The sequence below is a fragment of the Xylaria bambusicola genome, assembly GCF_022495145.1.
Source record: "Xylaria bambusicola strain CBS 139988 unplaced genomic scaffold F5B22scaffold_2, whole genome shotgun sequence".
Classification (NCBI taxonomy): domain Eukaryota; kingdom Fungi; phylum Ascomycota; class Sordariomycetes; order Xylariales; family Xylariaceae; genus Xylaria; species Xylaria bambusicola.
Genome location: NW_025953555.1, coordinates 111152 through 133444, shown reverse-complemented (window position 1 = coordinate 133444; position 22293 = coordinate 111152). Strand labels below are relative to the sequence as shown.

General features: G+C 47.8%; 7 protein-coding genes across 7 annotated transcripts; 4 read left to right on the top strand and 3 right to left on the bottom strand.

Moving 5' to 3' along the window:
* Positions 1-1996: 1996 nt before the first annotated feature.
* On the top strand, positions 1997-2398 carry F5B22DRAFT_641336 (uncharacterized protein; the record flags this gene model as incomplete). Its single annotated transcript, XM_047977976.1, has 1 exon — positions 1997-2398. The coding sequence occupies one exon, from the start codon at positions 1997-1999 to the stop codon at positions 2396-2398; it is 402 nt and encodes a 133-aa protein (XP_047835553.1).
* A 175-nt stretch (positions 2399-2573) lies between these two features.
* F5B22DRAFT_584732 (vacuolar sorting protein VPS1) lies at positions 2574-6101 on the bottom strand. The gene is made up of 8 exons (XM_047973451.1): positions 5695-6101; positions 5358-5636; positions 5082-5305; positions 4902-5028; positions 4583-4851; positions 4238-4469; positions 3433-4122; positions 2574-3357 (listed from the first exon to the last, which is right to left on the bottom strand). The coding sequence occupies exons 1-8, from the start codon at positions 5896-5898 to the stop codon at positions 3094-3096; spliced, it is 2289 nt and encodes a 762-aa protein (XP_047835552.1). The 5' UTR covers positions 5899-6101; the 3' UTR covers positions 2574-3093.
* A 1033-nt stretch (positions 6102-7134) lies between these two features.
* F5B22DRAFT_655413 (uncharacterized protein) lies at positions 7135-8824 on the bottom strand (the record flags this gene model as incomplete). Its single annotated transcript, XM_047979883.1, has 1 exon — positions 7135-8824. One exon carries the CDS (start codon positions 8822-8824, stop codon positions 7457-7459), a length of 1368 nt encoding a protein of 455 aa, XP_047835551.1. The 3' UTR covers positions 7135-7456.
* Positions 8825-9642: 818 nt separating this feature from the next.
* F5B22DRAFT_584729 (ATP-dependent RNA helicase DBP9) lies at positions 9643-11984 on the bottom strand. The gene is made up of 2 exons (XM_047973450.1): positions 10947-11984; positions 9643-10825 (listed from the first exon to the last, which is right to left on the bottom strand). The coding sequence occupies exons 1-2, from the start codon at positions 11849-11851 to the stop codon at positions 9895-9897; spliced, it is 1836 nt and encodes a 611-aa protein (XP_047835550.1). The 5' UTR covers positions 11852-11984; the 3' UTR covers positions 9643-9894.
* A 1499-nt stretch (positions 11985-13483) lies between these two features.
* On the top strand, positions 13484-14933 carry F5B22DRAFT_632742 (FAD/NAD(P)-binding domain-containing protein; the record flags this gene model as incomplete). The annotated part of the gene is made up of 2 exons (XM_047976732.1): positions 13484-14311; positions 14448-14933. 2 exons carry the CDS (start codon positions 13484-13486, stop codon positions 14931-14933), a joined length of 1314 nt encoding a protein of 437 aa, XP_047835549.1.
* Positions 14934-16081: 1148 nt separating this feature from the next.
* Positions 16082-17167, top strand: F5B22DRAFT_146460 (uncharacterized protein). The gene has a single exon (XM_047969093.1). It carries the CDS (start codon positions 16322-16324, stop codon positions 17048-17050), a length of 729 nt encoding a protein of 242 aa, XP_047835548.1. The 5' UTR covers positions 16082-16321; the 3' UTR covers positions 17051-17167.
* Positions 17168-22124, top strand: F5B22DRAFT_146461 (cell division protein anillin-domain-containing protein). The gene is made up of 6 exons (XM_047969094.1): positions 17168-17301; positions 17375-17509; positions 17568-20018; positions 20172-20529; positions 20581-21317; positions 21368-22124. Exons 1-6 carry the CDS (start codon positions 17284-17286, stop codon positions 21827-21829), a joined length of 4161 nt encoding a protein of 1386 aa, XP_047835547.1. The 5' UTR covers positions 17168-17283; the 3' UTR covers positions 21830-22124.
* Positions 22125-22293: the final 169 nt, after the last annotated feature.

The following is a 22293-nucleotide window of genomic DNA, read 5'->3' as shown; positions in this document are numbered from 1 at the left end:
ACTATCTTCAGCTTGATTTCTAACTACTATCCTATTCTAAAATGCCGCATCTATTGCTCCCGACCATGGTAGAACCGCCAATCTCAGATCCATAGCGCTAGAAACCACCAAGTGCGGGTGCTAAGCCCTGTCTAACGGATTTTCCCCAGCCTCCACTAGATGTTGTATGCCAAGCCAGCTGAACTCTAGTGTCCTGTACAAAGATTTGAATGCATACGCCGAGAGCACACTTGTTCCGTATATTTCATTCCAAATGTTGGTGACGATAATCACCAGATCCAAATGCTCGCCGTGAACCAATAGTTGGTGTGCGGTGGCGGCGGCTTGGATAGAGGTTCGGTTAGGCTAATTGGTGGGAAGGCAATGCCGCCCAGGGGTCGACATCAGCTTGTTTCGGGCACAGAGATGTCAAGAAATTGTGTTATTCTCTGAAACAACAAATCCTATTGTAATCCTATCTAAAGGATGTCATATGTTGTATGAATGCTCTCTCGTCAGCACGGCTGCTGAAGGAGCTAAGTAGAGCTTGCCCAGTTTGTAGCCCCTGCGCCGGTCTGGCAGATGATTCGCATTGCCCCCGATAGCGATGCTTTCTTCATATTTTACTGCCCGGCTTGTTGCTGCAAACAGAAGCAAGAGCGGTACGAGTATTAGCAGCCGACTCATCAGATTCCTGCGCTCACCTAGGGATTTGTGTACCATTATTGACACTTTCGTGTCGCTGTATTCCGAGATTGGGGGAGCATCAAGTTGACAATACAGGCAAGTATCCCACCACTACGTGCTCCCATCCGACTTATTTTAGTCACATAGGCAGCGCAAGCCCATATGATTGAAGGTTCCACGTCGGGCTTTGGAGTAGTATGCAGTCTGCTCATGTAGTTAGGGCAAGTTTGTCCACCCCTTATAGAATATAGAGCTTTTTGTCGGAACTCGAGATAGATACAGAGAAATCTCTGACCTCCACAGGTTTATCGTTCGATGTTACAAGCATACGATAGACGAATTCTAGAGATTATGTATGATTTAATTATCGGGATTGGATATTCATGTTTGATCACGAGCTAGGGCACAACTGCCTGTTTCAACCATTGCGCCGTTCTCGGCCAGCAGCTCCAGCCAGCCCCAGAAGAAATCCGTAGACGTAGCGGTGGTGTTCAAAATGCTATTGACCTTGTTAGGACATATGTCGATGTGTAGGAGTATCAAATTCAATGGCCGAAACTAACAGCGGCGCTTGAACATAGAAACCTGCTCGAGACCTCCGTGTCGCATGCTAATGTTATGGTAAATGGTGAGCTGCGTGGATTATTGGTACAAATGGAGAACGAGAAGCGCGTGAGTCTTGTATGCAAGAACCGAGATTGTCAACATCGCCTACTTAGATACAGTGCGCATATAACCCCGAGAAGTAGTCGAGCATAACAAACACCGAGTACGGAATGTTGTGCTGCCCTTGAAGTTTCCTCTTCGTCGCTGCTGGGCCTCAGTTTCCACCATCGGCATGTTAATGTAGCTTAGCACCAATAAATTCAACAGTTTGTACATCAGGACTCAGTATGTGACACTAGAATCCCTCCTGGAACAGTAGGCATTCCAGAAGGTGAAGGAAAACTTAATTTTTCATTAATTGTGACGCTCACTTTAGATTTACCAAGGCTTCATGAAGGGCTTGATACGAGGAAAGGGCGAGAGATGCGGGCCAGCACCTGTTTGGCACTCGCCTCACACAGAGCCTTTGTACAAGTATGCAGAATTCCTGGCAGGTGCAAAAACGAAAACAAAATAAGAGGATCGATCAATGTGTAGATGTTGACAAGTTCTTGGGCTAGCATTTAGTATAAATACTTCAAGAACCTCGTCCCTTCTGTTCGTTCTTGTCTACATCTTAGCAACCAAAACTCAAAGCTCACATTGCCAATACCAAAGCTTTCCCTCACTCGACATTCATCTTATCTTCCCTATCGCCGAGATATTTTCATCAACATCGGCCAAGATGCACGGTAACCTTGTCATCATCTCCCTACTACTTGCTCGCTTTGCGACCAGCTCACCGACCTCGGTCAACACTCGAGGATTCACTCCCGGCAGATGCAATCTCCACGTCACTCAGTGGTACAAGAACAAGAACGAAGTCGGAAATGCCTATCAGTTTGACGTCTGTATTACCGACACCAACGGTACTACCGTTGGTCGCGTAATTAGACTGCCTATCGAAGACTTTCAGTCTTCTGCCATAACAAGCGAATTGCCATATACCGTCATCATCGGAACTGGTGTCGTGGACACCGACCCAGTTCAATTCGCCTATGCAGGGTATGGGTTCTCCACGTCTCGTGGGTGCAGCAGTGTCCCTGGGGCTGAAAACCGCACTATAGAGTGTGGCTTCAACTGCTGAGCAGCTGAAGGCACGAAGTGTTGACGGGAGCTTCGTATATGGAGTCTATGGTGGTATAGAGCACTATGGTGATTGGGGTTGTTCTGGCTGAGACATGTTTGTCAGGGAGGATTTCATAACTACTACTTTAGGAGCAACCAGATTGGGTTTTGCTCAGGTAGATAGAGAAGAAACTCGGAATTTTTGGAACCTAATAATTATGAATGGGCTATCCTTGCTCTACAGTTGTTTCCACTAGTATGCTGGTGAGAGTGCTATTATCGGAGCTATTTGCAAAAAGTGATCTAGCTATCAATAACTGTCTTGTCCCCTATCTTCCTAGACCCCCCCAAACATTGTCAAACAATATTCCGTTTTGCTCTTTTGCATGCAAGTATAGGCCTACTGCTTTAGGTGGTCTCGCGACCTCGGTATCGCAATCGGAGGACCATATGCGACTATTGGAGGCCCATTCACTTGTGTAGACTAGAGGTCTAGGTGAGTGCCTGGCCTAATTACGTGTAACTTCCTATGTAGGTACGTCACTTAGAAATATAGGACTTGATAGTCATGATAGATTATTTTACCTGTGATTAAATTTGATTCCAAACCCTGAGTTATCATTCAAGTCTGCTTTTCTGAGCATTCCTGCATTCATTTCTGTACTTACACTACAATTATATTGTAGGCCTTGTTCTTTAAGGGTATAACTAAGTCTAGCTGAGATTGCTAGTCGCCTCCGTGGCGTTCCGAGCAATCGAATCCGCTGTCTGTAGCTCATTAATCTGTTTATCCAACTCGGCTCTCTTGGCAATGGTGGTCTCATCCTCGCGGGTAAGACGCTCCACCTCATCCTCCCCGAGCGAGTATACCCAATCCCTCGATAATCCTTTCAACGGACCTTTCTCCGGGTTAGTTCCTGAAACTAGGTTCTCCACAATGATGTGGGTGACATGTCGGGTGTAGGCCTCGATAGAAATCTGGCGACAAGGGTTAGTGATATTGAGCTCAAGATAGTAGAAGACATTCGACCTCTGGCTTGCTTGCGTGCTTACCTGGTAGTAGACTTTCAGTATGTCATGAACAGCATCGACCATGTTGTCTTCCATGGTGTAATGAAGACGATCGTAAATTGCGGTTGCATCTGAATCCGGAGATACGGAAGCTAGAGAACGCAAGAGGCGGATAGTTTGCCATGCCTTGAGCCTCTCGTAATATTTCGGATTCTCAGTTTGCAGTAGGTGAGAACTAACTCGATCAGAATATTTCTCCAGTTCGCGCAGTGTCGCTTGGCCTGACTTTTCATAGAATTCTTGCAAGACGTTTAACAATCCGTTGTGAAGCCGAGGGTTTCCGGAAATGGGGTCCGCTGGGCACACAAGCTCCAGTATTCCCTTTGCAGCAACGGCCACGTGGTTTGCAACTGTGAAGATATGTTGATGGGCGTACTTGTGCCAGTTTTGGGTCTGTTTCCTATATAATGTGGGGATCACTTGCGGATTAATCAGGCCAAACAGCTGTGTGCCTTCAAAGGCGCGTAGCTCTCTTCGAATTTCCTCTCGCAAATCTTTGCCAATCTCATCCTTGGCGGGAATCTTAGTAGGAGTACGACCGCTTGGAAAAGATTGGTGTTTTTGAGGGGTAGACGGAGGTCTAGAATGTCCCTGAGAGAAGAATAGGTTATCAGGAAATTCGTCCTTCATCCTAAGTACTTCCGCCAATGGATCCATATCTGGATCCTCAAACTAATTGAACACGCTGGGGTCAGTAATTTTTAGATAGGGAAGGGATTGAGCTGATCTGTCGGGAGTGTGCAGGAGCAATGGGAAAACGAAAGGGGAGATCAATGACAGAACTAACCTGGTAGGTATGGCCACGTTCTAGCATCAACTTGGCGAACTCAACGTTAGAAACCTTGACTATGTTACGTGCTCTCAGCTGCTCGTCTAACGACCCAGGGCTTTCAAGTGCATGAGCTGCATGAGTCTCGTATCTTTCGATGATCTCACGTAAATATTTGAGACGGTCGGTGTGTGTTGGTCGTGCATCCCCGAGCGCCGCCCGTGACTTTTGAGCATTAGCGAGTAGTTCCCTGTAAATCTTGTATTAGAAACTTGGACCAAGAAACCGATTGGGTCATGATTTGGCACCGTAGGAGAGCACTTGTTGAGCAATATATATATGTAAACCAGATGCGATACTTACTGAATCCGGGCCCTGATGTCGGGAAAGTTCCCACGAATCCCTTGAGATAGGAGGTAAGAGAGGTGTTTTCTTAACATGGATGTCCCTCTTCGCCCAGAATCAATCTCATCCCAGGGTGCTGTCTCGAACAGCTGCTTCTCGGCGTGGGCGAGGTCGAATGAGCGGTCCTCTTTACTGGAACGGTTACGCACGACGAACCACGTATCACATATAGGTTTAGTGGTATGTTCTTCTCGACCTGTCGCAATGTTGACGATTTTTCTAGACGTCTTTGTGAACTTATCAGTTTAAGTTGCTCATGGCATATAACTTGACTTACTTCTTCGTCATCGCGCAACATGTCGCATTTCGTTAGCACTCCAACACAACGCTCCTTGCTGACATGCAAAGAGGCTAAGTGAACAATTCCTTGGTTTGCCACGTCTGTTACTGCATCTGCGACACATCTAAGAGTCGTAAGCGATGAAGACCCTCAATATTACTTGACGGGCACACTTACATGACAAGGTTCTCCGGTTTCTTCATGTATTCAATAATCATGCTTTGGATCCCGTGCATCTCCCCTTCGTTCACAGTATTCGGGTTCACGAAAAGACCAGGTATATCGACTATGCTGAAATAAGATCGCGCGGGTCCGGAGAGCTCAACCCGGAGAACTTGAGTAGCAAAGTTCTTCTTATCGGGTCCTTTGCCACTCCTAATCCCCATGTGATTAGCTGAAACCTGTAATAATCGTGAGTATTTTGCCAGCCATACAGACATTGATAGGGCTTACCTCATTCATCACGGTCTCGAACTCATCGGCGGTGAGGGTTTCACCCATGTGCACGTAGTCCTCATAATCATTGTTTGGGGGATATACAAAGCCTTCCACCTTGACTTCTGGTTCAACGATAGTGATTTTGAATTGATTGGGTGTGCCAGGCGCTGTTCGCTTTGACACGATACGAGTGGCAAATCGAGTACAGCAACCAGTGCCCACAGGGAAAGGGATATCGGTCAAGCTTCGTAGCAAAGAGGATTTTCCCGTTGATTGACCTCCAACAATAACTAGCTACACACCTAAGAATTAGATCGAAAATATGGCGAAGGTGAAAGGCGAGTGGCCATACTTGTGGTATCGCGACATGGCGACTCGCGCCACAATGCTGCAATTGGTCAACAGCATCGAAGAGTATCCTGCTACTCTCATTGTCAAACGGGTTTTCAGAGATGGAATCCTCGACGACCAATTCAGCCTTCGACCCATTCTCCTGCTCGCTCAGCGACGAAGGAGGGGTCGATAACGGAGATGTATCGTCTGCAAAAGAAGACATAGCGAAACAAAGCAGGAGGGTAATTAATGGGGTAGTAAATTGGAATCGATGGTGGCTAACCAGTAGCAGAGGTGTAATTTGTGAAAAGACATGCGGCACAGCTTCAGAAGAGGGATCAAACTTAGAATAAATACTAACTGTCTACTCACACAAGGTAATGAGCGGACTCAATATTTCACTCGAGTATGATTTACCTTAGACGCCTTACACCATATACCATGTTCTATTTCCGACCGTTACAGTGATCCTAGATGTATGATAGACCAATCCACTGCGATGACGAGCTGTGCCTCTTACCAACAATTGTTGTCGTGCATACGCGAATGCATCACCCCTGCAAGGCTGGGTTGTAGTGTGTGCCAACGGAGTGTGGATCGCACATTTTACCCTTGCAGAGTCAAATGACAAGGCATACTGGCCCTAGCCTAATTCACTACGAAGTCCCAGGTACTGCCCAGGTTTCTCATGACCTCGTAACAGTACAGAGTAAGATAACAATCATGATGGCGACTCATAGTGATCAGCAGTTATGCGATACCCGGTGTATTTCCATGCTGATCCTGTTGAACTAGGTCACCAAATGGGTTACTTGTTGGCCCAAAATGATAGCCCTTCAAATCTAAAATGAGACGTATAAACGGCATTCTTGGACTGAACTCCCACAAGAACCATGGAGTCCTGGGCCTTCCATTAAAAGCGCGCGGCTACACTACAGTAGAGTAATTGGAAATGAAGTTGAGCCAATGAAACTTCGAACATGACCTCAAATGGCCAGGATAATTGCGGCTGAGCCAAGCAGAGGACCTCAACCTCAAACACAAGCCTGGGGTTACAATTTAGGTTGCCTCGTACAGCCTTCGTTTGGTTTTCAGGTAAGCCCGATCTGTCTACTAAAGACGTATACTAGTATCCAAGTACATTCGGATACAGCCGACTTCCAGCCCCCCTGAATGCGAGCCGGGATTTACTTGTCCAGTAACTAACTGTGACCTGTTATATCTTCTTATCTTAATCTCATGGAGGTATGGCTACGATTGAGTCACTTGTGTTTATGAAGGTCGATGAGGTTCACCGTCTCACAATGAAAGAACAATTAGCTTACTAAGGAGTCAAGAGGGTTTAGTAATCAATACGCTCGATCTGGGTTTGACTTATAATTTGCCTAATTGTGCCCAATTTTAATACTGGACAGTATTCCACTTCCCCCTATCTGCCACCGAGAAGCTCAGTGTTACACGCGTACAAAGCTGCACAAGCTGTACTAGCTGAATATGCAGTTCGCCTTGCATTTCGGCCATACGAAAGGCCATTAAAGGCTGCATGATCATTCAGAGACATGTAGGTAATGTTGGAAAGTGAGATTATACAGACTTCGCCTCTTAAAACAGACCCTAGAGACCTAGGTGGTCTAGGCTAGCAGACCAGTTATATATAGAGTCGAGTTAAGCTACCAACAGCTGAGAAGGAGTTAGTTGGTTAAGGACTCATGCAGCCCTAGTTGATCATTGTAATCTGAATAGCTTCAAGTTACAAGCCCGCTCATCTGCCCTTGTTATACTCAGAAATTTACCGGTCCAACAACATCAGGAACTTCGTGCACGTGCACCAATATCTGACTCCATCCTAATCGAGATTCCATATCAATATCGTCTATGTCCAGCTCGATCTCGTACAGGCCGTGGGGTTTACGAGCGGCTGCTACTGCCTTCTTGTGTTTCGGTAGAGCATTCTGCTCCCACCATAAGACTTCATCGAGCGTGACAGCCTGTTCGTCAACTTTCGACCTCTTGAGGAACAAATCTCCCGCGTACTCGTTGGCCATCTCGCGAAAGGTAAAGGTCATTAAAGGAAGCTTCTCGATGCGTGTGTCGATATTTGTGCCGGTGAACACCAGCTCATTTCTCTGACTCGATAAACTCATCATTTCATCATCGCTATCTTCGCCCTCATCTTCATTTGGTTTTGGTTGCTCCAGGCTGTGCGTGACGTGACAAGTCTCGTACGTGATCAAGTCGCACGTCACGATATAATGCGGAAACTTCGGCCGCTCAACCGGCGCCCACTGTTTCTGATTTCGTACTTTTGCTTCGAGCTCCCTAAGCACAACCATATCTTGCTCTATCCAGAAGAGATAGTGCTCCCCATTAGTCAATTGGAGGTCCACCTTCAACAGCCGTTGGGGACCCTCTAGGGCTGAGGACCGGCTGGCAATCGCATCGAGGCCACCCACGGTCTCTGGGCTTGTGTATCTATGTAACTCGAGATTGGCCTTCTCACGGTCGGCAAAGCTCTTGATCGTCATTGTTCTTTTCTTCTTGTCTTCGTCGTCTAGGATGAGGTCGGCGTTGTCGATACACTTGACTATGTACGCCCACTTATATTCTGGAACGACTAGTGCTCGAGGGCGTTGTCTCCTTTGAAGCTGTTGGATGATTTTTGTTTCGGAATCTCCTGGAGGCGTCGTCAGTCTCAAGGATTCGGCTTCAGTCTGACGATAACTGTCCTCTTCGGAGCGACTGTTTAGTAATAATGACTTGCTATCACACCTAGGTGCAGCTATACAAGTACCGTGGGACTTCGCACGTCTAACGGCGTCGTTTTGACGAATGCGACTCTTGTGTACGAGCTGATTTACCCCATGACAGCTGCGATCTTTTGGTGTTGATCTAACTAATGGACGGGTGTCATTGACTTGTTGCTTGCCTGTTTGTCGTGATCGGTGTTTTTGGACCCTGGAACAAGTGGTGTGCTGTTTCAGTTTCTGTGGCTTGTGCTTAAGGATCCCAAGATGATTTCTTGGTTCAATATCGATTGACTCCCAGTCACCCCGAGTGATGATTCTGCGTGGCGCTTCTTTTGCATAGCAGAGGCTTCGGCTTTTGCGGAGTAATGTAATCAAGTCTTCATCATTATCCGACAAATCCATGATGATCTCAGTTCCGGGGACCCTGCGACCTGTCTACTCGTTACAATCTAAAGTTATTGCAATTTAGATGTTGGTGGAACCCACAAGAAGATGTGAGGATAAGGTGAGTTTGATTGTTGTCATGATACCATATATAGCATATGCAGATGGCCAGGATCCCGACCTGATAACGTTTCTACCTTTTGCGTAGTGTGGTGGTTTATTTCTGCGTATTTGTTCCGTTATAATTGTTTTGATGCATTACAACTTCAAGTCGTGGAATAGACTTTAGAGAGTTAGTTTGCAAATATGAATATCTCGAGGCAGGTACGTTTGAGGGCGCTAAGAACGAGGCGAAGTGTCCGCAGGATTTGAGTATGTATACCTGCTAAGCATAAAGCCTCAAGTATTTGTCTCCCTGCCCAGGTAATTGAAGTTAATTGAGAAAGTAGTACCTTCTGGGTGTGGCTGCGGTGTAAACGCGGCTGGAATGGAAGTTCGCAACGTTGAATATCGGAGGCTTGTTATAAATAAATAGAGATCTTGATTGCTGACAGTGGATAGGTCTGGGGAGCTGCTCCATGTCCTGTGCGGCACGAGGGGTGCAGACTCACTGTTCAAGTTCATATAAAGACGCTTCCCACCTTATTCAAAGGTAGTTGAGCTGACTAGAAAAACTTGCTTGGTTGCGACTTTTGCAACTATGAAGATGGGAGAGAGGGTCAAGGTGTGTTCAACGTCTTCCGAGAGGTATTGGATTTAGGGAATGATAGCTGGGACGACCATCTACCCGGGTCGGTATCACTCACCAGATTCTTGGTAGCATTCAATGATCACGGTGAACGAGGATTGAAGCAGTTACATGAGCTAACTGCAGATATCGATCTTGTTTGTAGTAGCTATGAATCCGCTGGGTCTCCTGTTCCTTAGTTCATGGATTTAATCCTTGTAGGATTGAGAAGACAAGAAACCCCTGCTTTCCTAATGTTCCTAATGGATTTATGTAATCCTATCTCTACAGCACGAACCTCACCAGTTTCTTGTTATTGCAAAAAACAAGAATTAAGCCTATATTTCATCTCAAGCTACATCTACTTTGCTTTAGGCCGGGCTTTGAAGGATCTCAAAGGGTCTATCTTCCGGCCACCACTACGTTTCCCTTTGCCTTTGAAGATCCGTCCTTTCCTATTCTTTCCATCTGCCTTCTTCATAGGTACGAACCCAACGTCATTTGCGGTTAGGGTTTTCTTTCCTTCTGGAAGGAGGTAGTCAGGAACATCTTTCAGATGGGGTTGGGTACGGGCAGAGCGAAGTTGCCCGTCATGTCGTAGAGCATGTAACTCTGCCGGATTCTCCTCGAAGCGTCGCTGAAGTTTATCACTCTTTAAAAGTTCTTGACGAATCTCTCGCATTCGTGCTTCTCTCACGGCAACCTTGGTTACTGCACGGATGGCATCGTTGACACGATATCGGAAACCCTCTAATGTCTTCCAGTCAAAGTGCCAGGGTTTTAATTCTTTACCACTCGCAACTTGCTGCTTCTTGATCTTCGATAATGTCTTCTCATCGTTCTCCGCAGACGGTGTGCTTGTTGGAATATGCTTGCGAAACTTCTCAGAGGGTACAACCATAGTTAAGGAGGTCCCAGTTTGTCCTGCCCGCGCTGTTCTACCTATACGATGGGCATAGCTGCGGGCGGTTGTTGGGCAATCGAAGTTTACCACGATAGCCACATTCCTAAAGTCAATGCCTCTCGATACACCATAGTCCTTATCCCGTCGTGAAGATTTTCGCTTCTTCTTGGGTGGTGCGGTCGGGGTAGTTTTGCTGTCCAGTTGATCGGCTGAAGTTTGGTCATCGAGGGCAGGGTTTGTTGCAGTGTCATCATTTTCAGCTACTGGGTCAGCCTCATCTCCCAGTACCTCCATCTCATCCGACGATATCAATATGTCAAATAAACCCTGGTTGAACTGTTGCACAGTGTGGACCCGCGACGCAATAGGAAGCTGGGAATTTAATACGCTTTAGTGTCTTGAGTTAGCAAGTCGTCTTACAGATTTTTGTAGTGCTGAGATATCTCAAGAAAAGATAAGGCTATGACTGCCTCGGGGGTACATAAAGAAAAGGTCCTGAGAGTACTTACGCTGATCGAATGCCAAATTGTTCGAGATATAGCTTCAGCCGATATGATCTGTCTACATCGTCGGCAACGAAAATTAAGCATTTACCGCGGATGAGCTTGAGCTTGAGTAGGACGTATATCAGAAGAAATTTGTCGTCTTCGCCACATTCAACGAAATATTGCGTGATACCCTCCCCTTCAGCATCGGGCTCATTTAAATCCAGTACAACTGGGTTTTTGCAAAACCGGTTCTTCACATGATCGACATCACTGCTGAGCGTAGCAGAGGTTAAAACAGTCTGCACGCCCTTGGGTATTGAGGCGGATAGTGTAGTGAGGTCCTCGTCATAACCGTATGATGAGATAAGATCTGATTCGTCGATAACAAGTACCTTTAGATTAGAAAGCCACGGAGAAAGTTTGATGCTTGAGCAGGCTCGTGATGGTGTGGCTACAACAATATGAGGTGTGGAGGCAAGCATTGACCGAACTACCTCATCAGGGACTTGCTCAGAGAGCTTGATCGCTCGGACATCTTTTTGACAGTATGCAGTAAACGTTTCGATGGTGCGCAAGACTTGATCGGCTAGCTCACGAGTAGGAACGAGCACCAGAGCCGACGTCGAAGACTGAGAATTCCCCTTGCTTCTGAGTATGCTTTCTATAACCGGTAATAGATAGCACAGCGTTTTACCCGAGCCGGTCTTTGCGCGAAGCACCAAGGACTTGCCATCTAGGATTTGGGGAATTGCTAAAGCTTGCGGCTTGGTCGGTTTATGGAAGCTTTGGCCTGCAATGGCAGTCAAGAGGCGCGAATCGAGCTCATAATCGGTAAAAGAGGTGTCTTTTGATGATGATTTGGTATCGGTGTTTGGCAAGGCAATCGGAGGCTTGTCTTCTCGCAAGTCGTCAATCTTGCGCTTCATTGTATCTTGGCAACTTGGCTTTGTAGGGTAATCCAAAAGCTCGAGGATTCTAATAGACGTAGGCTGAAAGCGTAGATGTGTGCTCGAATCTTTGGTAGACAGAGGTCGGTATGGTCGAATTATCGAGATCCTAATGTTGCGTGAAAGGTCCCGCGATTGCGACCCTCAGAAAATAAGTTGCTGCAAGGATCTTATCGCGCGTTATCTTAGCGGCCCCACAAGTTCACTTCCAGTCATTCCTTCCTACCTAAAAAGAGCTACCTAGGTAGATTTAGTTCGCCAAGATATGGCCCAAGTGGTTTTGACTACCAAAGCTCTGCCACTTCAGAAGCCAAAAGTGCCATCAAATAATTAGTGGAAGGAAAAGTGAAAGGAGAATATTGATCTATATGACCGACTAAATCATCTCGCCAGTGCATACAACTCTATCTCTTCGTTGTTTGGCTGACTGATCGCCTCGGTTCTACTTACGGCTTCGCTGACAGCTTGTGAGTGGTGTATCCTACTTCGTAAAAGATACCACTCTATGAATAGCTGGGTGTGAATTCGTGATACCGGTAACTTATTAGAAAAGTTATGTAGATGATATTAGGCGAACCTATTGTATATACACATACCACTTGTGTGCACGACATGCGGCGGTTAACCTTGCCTTACTGAACATATAACTTCAAGCTTAGAGGTAATAGCATGTACCAGTAACGGATGTGGCAGCGTGCGAACTGGCCATACACGTAGTCCGTTGAAGACGTGCATCGCAATATGAATCTTGCTACGTATTCTGAGTTTACCATACAGACAGCGTGATAAAAAGCGGTGTACGCGTAATAAAGCTTGCCCCCTTTTCGAGGATGTTGAAGAGTAGAAACTGTGGTTCACAATCGGGTTGAGTACTGTACCATCCCCGCCGCCCAGTGAACACTGAGTGAATCAACTTAATGCTCTGGTCTCTCCCAGCGCCTAAACCGGCCAAACTTGAGAATAACAGTCAGTTGACACCCAATTGATAGTAACTTGATATCACTGAAACAGAAACTGTGTACCGGACGCTTATTTTCTGTTTGAAAACTCTTCAATACTGTAAGTACCGCTAACTGTTGGCCAGTAATCTAAGGTTAGGTGTCGAACCCGCCGGCTTTTGGTACGGTACGGAGCAACGCGGATCTACCACGTACCTAGGTACCTACAGCATTACCTAAACCATGCCATTCCATACTGTCAAAGAAGCATGATATTTCCAGACTTTTCTTCTTGGCACAAATTTCTATGAAAAATGCCGTATAGCGAATCAGCTAGGTATGGGTGTTCATAGTTATGCAGTAGTGCTTTTGACTAGAAATCTGTGAAACTTCCACATTCTCTTGAGGTGGAGTGAACAACTTATCCAAGCAAGTCAGATCGGTGAGGATGTGCAGCGTTTGATGATAGGCTAGTCGAGCTGGGTAGGTCAATGAGGCTGACTCGTATTGGCATTGGAATACGGCTGCCGATAAATATTTGGTTGCCTAATCTACTATGAGTCCTGAAATCTTTCAGCTGTCCATACCGAGGCTATTAACCTTGCTACTCTTTGAATTCTCAAGCACAAGTCCGGTTTCCATCACGATCTAGATCTGGCATGGTCGCGGCACAATGAAGATTGCAATCATCGGCGCCGGCATCTCAGGCCTCTCTCAGTACCTGTGGCTGCGCAAAGTCGGGCTGCTGGAAGACCACTCCGTCACCATTTACGAAGCTCGAGACACTCAAGATCGCAATGGTTCGGCTGCAACGAATCTTGAGACATTCAATGCATCTGTCATCGGTGCTAGCATTGGGCTTTCTTCAACGGGACTACACGTCTTAAAGCGCTTAGACCAGGAATTGCATGATGAGATTGTGAGAGCTGGGCACGTCATCAGAAGTTGGCGCATGTCAAACGCGCGAGGATGGACATTAGCTAAAGTGCCAACTGGTGGAGGGAATGAGATGATGGTTATGGTCGGTCGAGAAGCTTGTTGCCAGATCCTCAAAGACCACGTCCCCGATGAAGCGATTGTGAGGCGTAAGGTGATAGACGTGAAATTGGCCGAGGGCAGCAATAAGCCGAGACTAGTGTTCCAAGACCTAACAGAGGAAACTTTCGATTTTGTGATTGCATGCGATGGTATTTGGTCCCGTGCCCGACGAGCGATGTTCGGTGGGCAGGATCGCGATCAATATGAGTTTTCCCCTGTGTATGAGGGCCTTGTGGGAGTCGGAGGATTCGTCCCCAGTTCGAAGTTGAAAGATACTCCAGACGGAGAGATGAATGTTGTGCTGGGCGGAAATGGGTTCTTTGGCTACGGCTACACTACTGGACACGCTGAGGATTCCGCTAAAGCTGGTGATATGGCGACCTGGTGGTCAACGTATACTTTGAACCAGTGCCCCAAGGATTGGCGACGCATTGATACCGAAGATGTGAAGAGGGAGCTCCAGGTTTGTTTCCCATATTCAGTATACTAGATATCGGGGAGGATAAATCCATTGCCGAGCTACAGATTCGTGCTCTGTGATTTCCCCGAAAGAGTTAACCTGTTGCGAACCGCGAATACTGACATGGGATTTTGAACAGAAGCGACACCTTGGATGGCAAAACACGGTTATTCAAGAAATCGTTCGAGACGTGGAGGTAGAATCGCTCTACCCAACCTTCATAACACCCTTGTTACCAACGTGGGAGAAAGGAGGTTGCGTGCTTGTCGGCGACGCGGCGCATGCGCTTCAACCATCCTCTGGCCAGGGCGCTAGCATGGCATTAGAAGATTGCGAGACTCTAGCGCTTCTCCTTCGTCACTACGTACGGAAAGATCCTGAGGGTGGTATTGTCAAAGCCAGTAGAGCATATTCGGGCCTACGTCGTCCCCGTCTAGATATGGTATTCAAGAAAGCCCAGCAACTTGCTGGGATGAAGCAAGACATGAATATCATTCAGGAGATGGTGATGTACTTCTTCGTCTGGCTCTTTTCGCGTCTGAAATTTACGGAAGCTTATGAGCGCAGACTAAATGCGTACGATGTTCCAACGGAGGTATTGAAGGCAGTCGCACAAGAGGGTTGATTGAGGAGTTCATTGCCTCTTCAACCCAGAGTGTTACGGCTGGCTGCCCGGCGAAGGTTGGACTCTGCTTTGATAAGACGACAAGCGGATCATCGCCTAGCTTCACTTGAACTACGGAGATTGTTGGGAACGACAAGAAAAAAGGCTAGCGGAGTAACAAGGCATTGACAAGTGACTTTTTTTTTCTCTCTCTTCTCATTTCCTACGCTGTTTTCCGGGGGCGCTGAGGGAGGGGCGGGGGGTCGCGAGCCTCTCAACTCATAGCGCGGTGATGCGAATCTCAACTTATGCACTCAGTATAACACGACTTCTTTTATGAAAGGGTTTGAAGCATGCACTATGAAATGTAATGTTCAGTCGCTCTAGCTGTATCTCCTTGAGCATGACATATGTTCTTCCACCTCTTTTATGGCTCTCGCTCATCTACCAGTATGTAGATAGAGGAAATAAGGCGTGTTAAACCTCCCATGTAAAGGCTTAATTACATCAGTATAAGAGCCTGCCTACCTAATATTTCGGTAACAGCGTGTGTAGGTGTAGCAGGGTTGAGTTAGGGAACATAGAATAGCACGGAATAGCACGAAGGAAGGTAGATGTAGATCTCGAGAATTTGAAATTGGTGAACATTCCATTTTTCTTCACTCTATTCTCAGGCGTGCCAATTATTCTTATCTTGATCACAATGAGCTACATTTGTACCATGGGCAATGTTGCATCGCGAGTCGGCATATGACTAGACTGAAGCATCTGGACAATTAGAAACAATTGGATAATACAGATTAATTATAGCGCGGGCCGATCTACAGTACCCAATTACCATGTTTCTTGTAGTACGAATTAGGTATACAAAAATGACTCTTCTAGGCACTTAGTGCAACGTGATCTAGATACAGCGGTAGTACTCCGTTAGACAACCTTGGGAGCTATAGATAGCAATTATCAGTATTAGCAATGTGGGGAGACCTGGAGCTAGATCAAAGTAACATGATGGATATTTCATAGACTTATATCCTTGGTAATATACGGTAAGTCTCAACAGGCATAACGTTTTTACCCCACATGAAATAACGAACCGTACCTGGGCTCAAATCTGAACGGCTTACTTACTGAACGTGTAGGTGTAGATACACGAAGGTACTGTTCATGAGCGTTGTCCGTAGATACAGACCTACACCGAAAGAAGAAGAGAGATGCTCGGATTTATCTTGTATGGGTAGATAGACAACAAATAGGCCCTGTTATCGCTAAAGCTTACCTACATCTCATGTAATGTATGCTGCTAGATGCTGTAGACTGCATGCAATGCAGTAGGATGGCAGCGGTAGTAAGAACCATAATCAAGATTTCCGATATTAATCAGACAAACCAGATAAAAAAACACACGAGAAATGCCCCGCCGAAACAGTTTCATCATGGTATTACCAGGACATGACTGCACTAGACTACACCGAAGTGGAATGGTATGTGGATGGGAGTTATGCGCCGATGCAGAGGCCCGCCAACAGATTGAGCCCTTGCAACGGTCATTGGCTGGCGGGGTCGAAAGGAACGGGAACGAGGGGCATTTCAGTGCATTCAGCGCATTCAGTGGTCTATGCGTGAGATGGTTGACAGGGCAACCGCCACTTTCCCGCACAGGCCCTGTAACTGTCCTGCAACTGGCCCTGGGCTTGCCTCTAGACTTGCCTGGGGCGCTGCCCGGGGGGCCCAGCGACAGGCGCTATCAATACCTAGCGGCGGGAGCTTGGGGGCAGCTTGGGGGAGACTGCACGCCAGGAAAGGTTCAGGGAAGGTTCAGTGGGGCAGACCTAGCGTCCCTGCTCTTGTTTACATCCAACTCCTGCCCAAATAGAGGCGGCTGCAGCTCCCGTCGACAAACAACACACACCAACAACACATTCCACATTCCTCTTCTTCCACACCCACCACCAGCACACACACAACATCACAGCTGCAACCGCACTGACGCTGACGCTGATGCTGACGCAAAAGCCCTCTCTGCCACTTCACCATTGCATTATTCTTCTTGCCACTGCTGCGCATTGCAAGACTTTTCCTTGAAATATATTCAACCTAGAACCCTGTGCGCGCAACGCAACGCACTGAGACCTTTGTGACCGTTGTTATCGCTTGCTTGCTTGATTGTTGCCGTTTCGCCCGTGAGCTCGTGAGCTCTGCCTAGCAGCCAGCAGCACAGTCTCGCGACACCACAAACAAACGCGCGCAAAGCTGGTCGCATCGCTTATACCGACCGATTGTACATCTTTCATTTGCATGCTTCTTCTGAAGAATATGAGCCCGCAGGAACTTTCGTGATCGCCAGAAACCGGGAACCATATCCTTATTAAATATGGCTTCAGAGCAACCTGTACGAATCTTCCCTGTCTCAGACACTAGCTTTCAGAGGAATGTGCCCGTTACTAACCGAGCCCTCGTCACAGGTTACGGAGCCATTGCGCATCTCCAAAAGCACTCCAAACCATTCTCCAGCGAAAGGTGGGCTCAGCCGTCCACTGTCTGAGATTTCGGCAACAGAGAAGCGACGAAACTCGCCAAGCTGGACATCGCCATCCAAGGTATGCCCCTGCCCTGGCGTTGCTGTGGCTGACTCGCTTGCTGACAACGTTATAACAGCAAAAAATGACACTGAGCACCGACTCATCCCCATTCCAGTCATCTCCTCTGGAAGCAACGACATCACCACGCCTCTTTTGGCAAAGTCGAAATGCCAATCGACTCGGCGAAAATGATCTCTATAGCGGCCGTTCAGGCTCCCCATCTCCCACTAAGCGCTCATCCATCGAGCGCCTTGAGAAGGCTTCCCGTGTCAAGAACAGTACCATGTTCGCGCGGGAGCAAAAGCAAGAATACGATCCTGCCAGAATCCCAGCTTTTGAGCGTCCTCTTGCTAAGGTCCAGGGAAATGCATTTTTTGGTACAGGCCACGCCGGTCTTCGCTCAAACCACGGGCGCACCCAGAGCCAGACCGATTTATCATTACGCAGTCCGACCAGGTCTGTCGCGAGTCCTACTGCGTCTCAGAACCGGCCTCCTACCCCCAGCAAAGACCAACCGTCTCCCACCAAATCCTCACTTTCAGTATCGCGTTTCAAGAGCAGCTATGACTCACAGGCTGATGATGTCTTCTCTGACCACTCCATAGAGGAAACATCTATGGTCGAAGGGAGATACCTACACCGACACGCAAAGTCTGTTACGTTTGATGCAGCACCACCCCAGATCAACGAGTATGAGATGGCGACGCCAGACCTCTCATCGATCGGAACCAATTCCCGAGAAGGCAGCTTTGAATCTGAGGAAGATGATGACATATACGAGCCCTATCATGGCGAAGATGGGGGTTTGCCAGACGACAGTTTCGATGCTACTCTGGAAGATACGGATAAGACCCCAGTAGTAGGCCCCGATGATTGGCGACGTGATTTTGACTCTCGATTTGATAGCAGTCCCATGCCCGAGGGGACCCTAACTCAACCTGCCTTGGCTCGTCCGCAACAGGGGCGTACTAACTCGTCTACGTCAAGTGGCGAGCACCGGCCGCTACCCCCTCTTCCTGGAATGGGCGATGCTCGCATCAATTCCGCATCCTCAAATGGGCCCTCTGCCGCTGGCGAGAGGGTGCTCAGCGGCCCACGCAACCTACCATCTCCCCCACTGGCTGCTACGGAAATTCAGAATATTGGTAACTCCAATATGTCGTTAGAGGAACGCCTGAAGCTCATGATGCTATCCGATGAAACTAGCCCAAAACAAGCAGATCGACCGGCCAAGACTTTCGCAGAACAGCAACGAGAGCGACGCATGCGAAGAGCAGGTGCTCGCGATAGGTTCGCCAGCCCAACCCCCGAGCGTGAAGCGCCGCAGCCGGAAGCAGACAAAGAAACAGACGAGGCAGATGACGCAGTAGGCGATATCTCCACTCTATCGATGGATTATGAACTTCCCAGCATCTCGCGACAGTCGATTTTGCGCCGTGTTAACGGCAACCAGCAATTAGATCGCGAGTCAGACTACAACTTTGACTCGCCAGCTCCCGACTCTAGCCCTGCACGCAGCGCTCCTTACGATCCCGATGTACCTATCGCTAGCATCGAGGACTCGGTATTGGATGACGTGTCCGAAGTAGGTGAAGACAGTGTCGTCATCAAGCGGGAGAAAGACGAGGGTGAGAGGGACGATGCACATGATGCATATCTGCAACCACGTGATGATGATGAATATGATGATGCTTATTCAGATAGAAGCAAGTCAGAAGAGAACGATTCCGAGAGCCATTATTCTGACGAGTCGCCCAACAACCAATCATCACATACAGTGGAAGAGTCAACCAATACCCCTCGGGCTTCTAGTCCTGCCTTTGAAAGTGAAATCACCAATTTCAGCGCAACTCTACCACAAGTCAACAGTCCCACTAGGACCTCGGATTTCTCACGTAGTTTTCAATCCTACATGCTGCCTAAGCCAAAGGAAACAGACCAGACAACACATATTCAGAGCCAGAATGAGCCAGAAAAACAAGACGACAAGAATAGGCCCCAGACACCGCTACACTTGCACCCAATTTCGAAGCCAGAATACGACGGGTCTGGTTGGGGTGAGCCTGATGAGGAAGAGGAACCTGGTACGCCAGAGTCGGTTATTCATCATCCTATATCCGACGAGGAGTCATATCTTGACGACGAAGACGATGAAGATGACATAGAAGAAGAGGACGAGCCAATTGAATCTCCTTCGATCCCTGAACGCATGGCAACGATCAGATCGTCCGGCTCAAAGCTCAAGACACGTCCTTCAGCGACTCCATCCGACATCGAAGCAATGCGTGAGGCTCGCAGACAAGTCAGCCGTGAGATTACGCAAGACACGACGCCTCTTGTTCCGCCTATTCCAGATCGCCATCGCAACCGAATGTCTAGGGAGTTTGATGTTGAGCAGCGTAACAGTGCTACCGGCGATGATTTCCTAGAGCGGCACCCTAGCTTTAAAAATAGGAGCTTAACATTAGATCTAGACCTCGGCCTCAGCCTCGATCGCGACTTTGACAGAGTTATTGAGGCACAAAAGGTGGAGTCCCAACAAGATACCCTCAGTAGACAGTTCGCAGTTGCAAGTAGCAGCTATACTGGACAAGCGTGCAGTGCGAGCCAAGATGACGATACTATGTACCGCGCATCCTTTGATAAGACCTCAAATGCTAACGTTACAAATCGGAAACAGCGCGGATATCTAATGCGACAAAACACAAAACTGGTTACAGCTAGTGATAAAGAGAACGAAGATCTCCGAACTGGCACTCGCTCTGCTGGCAACTCTCCAGTTAAACCGCAACTTCAGCGCCCACAGTCATGGACAGTTGAACCCTGGAACGGCAAGCAAAAACGAAGTCTCCGCAAACGACATGGACCTGGTTTTACCGGTCCAGTTCCGCCGCTGCCTGGCCAAGAAACTAACGCCACGGCAATGAATTCTGTGCCGGAGGAAGAGGCTGAAGCAGCCACTGAGGATTCCGGTGAACGAGGACGATTATTCGTTAAAGTGATGGGCGTCAAAGACCTCGATCTGCCTTTACCTAGAAGTGAGTCTCCTCCATGCTCAGATCCCTCAAATGATACTAACCCCGGTGTAGATGAGAGGACGTGGTTCAGTTTGACCTTGGACAATGGAGTACATTGTGTCACAACCGCTTGGCTTGAATTAGCCCGCAACGCACCAATTGGTCAGGAGTTCGAGCTTGTCGTTCCAAACGACCTAGAGTTCCAGCTTACTCTTAACGTGAAGTTGGAGAAACCAAAGGAGCCGAAGCATATACCTGCCTCACCGATTAAGATGTCGAAGCCCAAAACGTCTACTTTCTCTCGTGTTTTTGCTAGCCCCAAGAAACGCAAAGAGATGGAAGCTCGTCAACGCGCAGAGGAGGAAGCATACGCTCAGGCCCAGCGGGTGGCTGCCAGCAAGCTAAGCCTTGCACCAACAGCATGGGACCTCCTATCTCCTCTCGCTGCGGAGGATGGTAGCTTCGCACGATCATACGTTTGTCTCAAAGAACACGAGGCACGATGCTATGGTCGACCTTACATGGTAGAAATTGCTGCCTTTAATGAATGGGCTACTGAAGATGCAGGATTTGCAAGCAGCGTCAAGAGCAAACGGTCTGGTATTCCAACCAATGGCGTTGTACGACGTGCTCCTTATAAGGTTGGCAAACTTGAAGTACAACTCCTTTTTGTGCCACACCCCAAAGGCTGCACTGATGACGATATGCCCAAGAGCATGAACTCCTGCATTCGAGAGCTAAAGGCCGCCGAGGAGAGGCTGAGTCGCAACTGGGAGGGTCATCTCAGCCAGCAAGGAGGAGATTGTCCTGTAAGTACATATGAGATCTCAAAAAAGGATAGAACTAATTTTACTCCCAGTACTGGCGTCGGCGTTATTTCAAACTCGTGGGTACTAAGCTCACAGCATATCATGAGACAACAAGGCAACCGCGTGCTACTATCAATTTGTCGAATGCCAAGCGTCTCATAGATGACCGACGGCAATTGACCAACCCTGAAACAACGGGCCGCAATGGCAAGCGCCGTCGCTCAGCATTTGCTGAAGAGGAAGAAGGCTACATGTTTGTCGAGGAGGGTTTCCGTATCCGCTTCAACAACGGCGAAGTAATCGACTTCTACGCCGACACGCCCGAAGACAAGGAAGGCTGGATGAAGGTCCTCGGAGACGTCATCGGCCGCGGCGGCACCGACGAAGATGATGGGATGGGCGTCAACTCACGCCGCAAGTGGTGCGAGCTTATCCTTAAGCGGGAGGAGTCGCTACGCAAGCGTGCTGAAGGCAGGCGGGTCCACTCACGAACCAAAAGTATGATCATGTAAGGCTGTGCCTTGATTCGCTTCTATTCATGATTGATGATCATGACCCTTCTTACACAAAACATATGACAAACGAAGACACGATGCGCCATGCCTAGATTCAAATGCAGATGGAATCACGCGTCGTCACTTTGACCGGAGTCCTTCTATATATATATATATGGCGTTCTAATGATGTACTCGGAATGTCTTTTGATTTCCGCAAAAGGTTCGTGAGGGGGCCCTGCCTTCGCAAGATGGAGTTGCAAGGGCGCTGGTTTGTTGCATTTTGATGGAATTGGGTACGAGAGAGGGGATACGGGCGCGATGGAGAGATTGATTACTTGTACCTTAATCGCATCCTTGCATGATTCACGGGATGATTTTTTTTCGGCTCGCTTTGTCTCATACTACTACTGCCACTAGGCTTTTTTTCTTCTTCTTCTTGTGTTGAATTGTAGGATTTATAATTACGATACACTTGACTT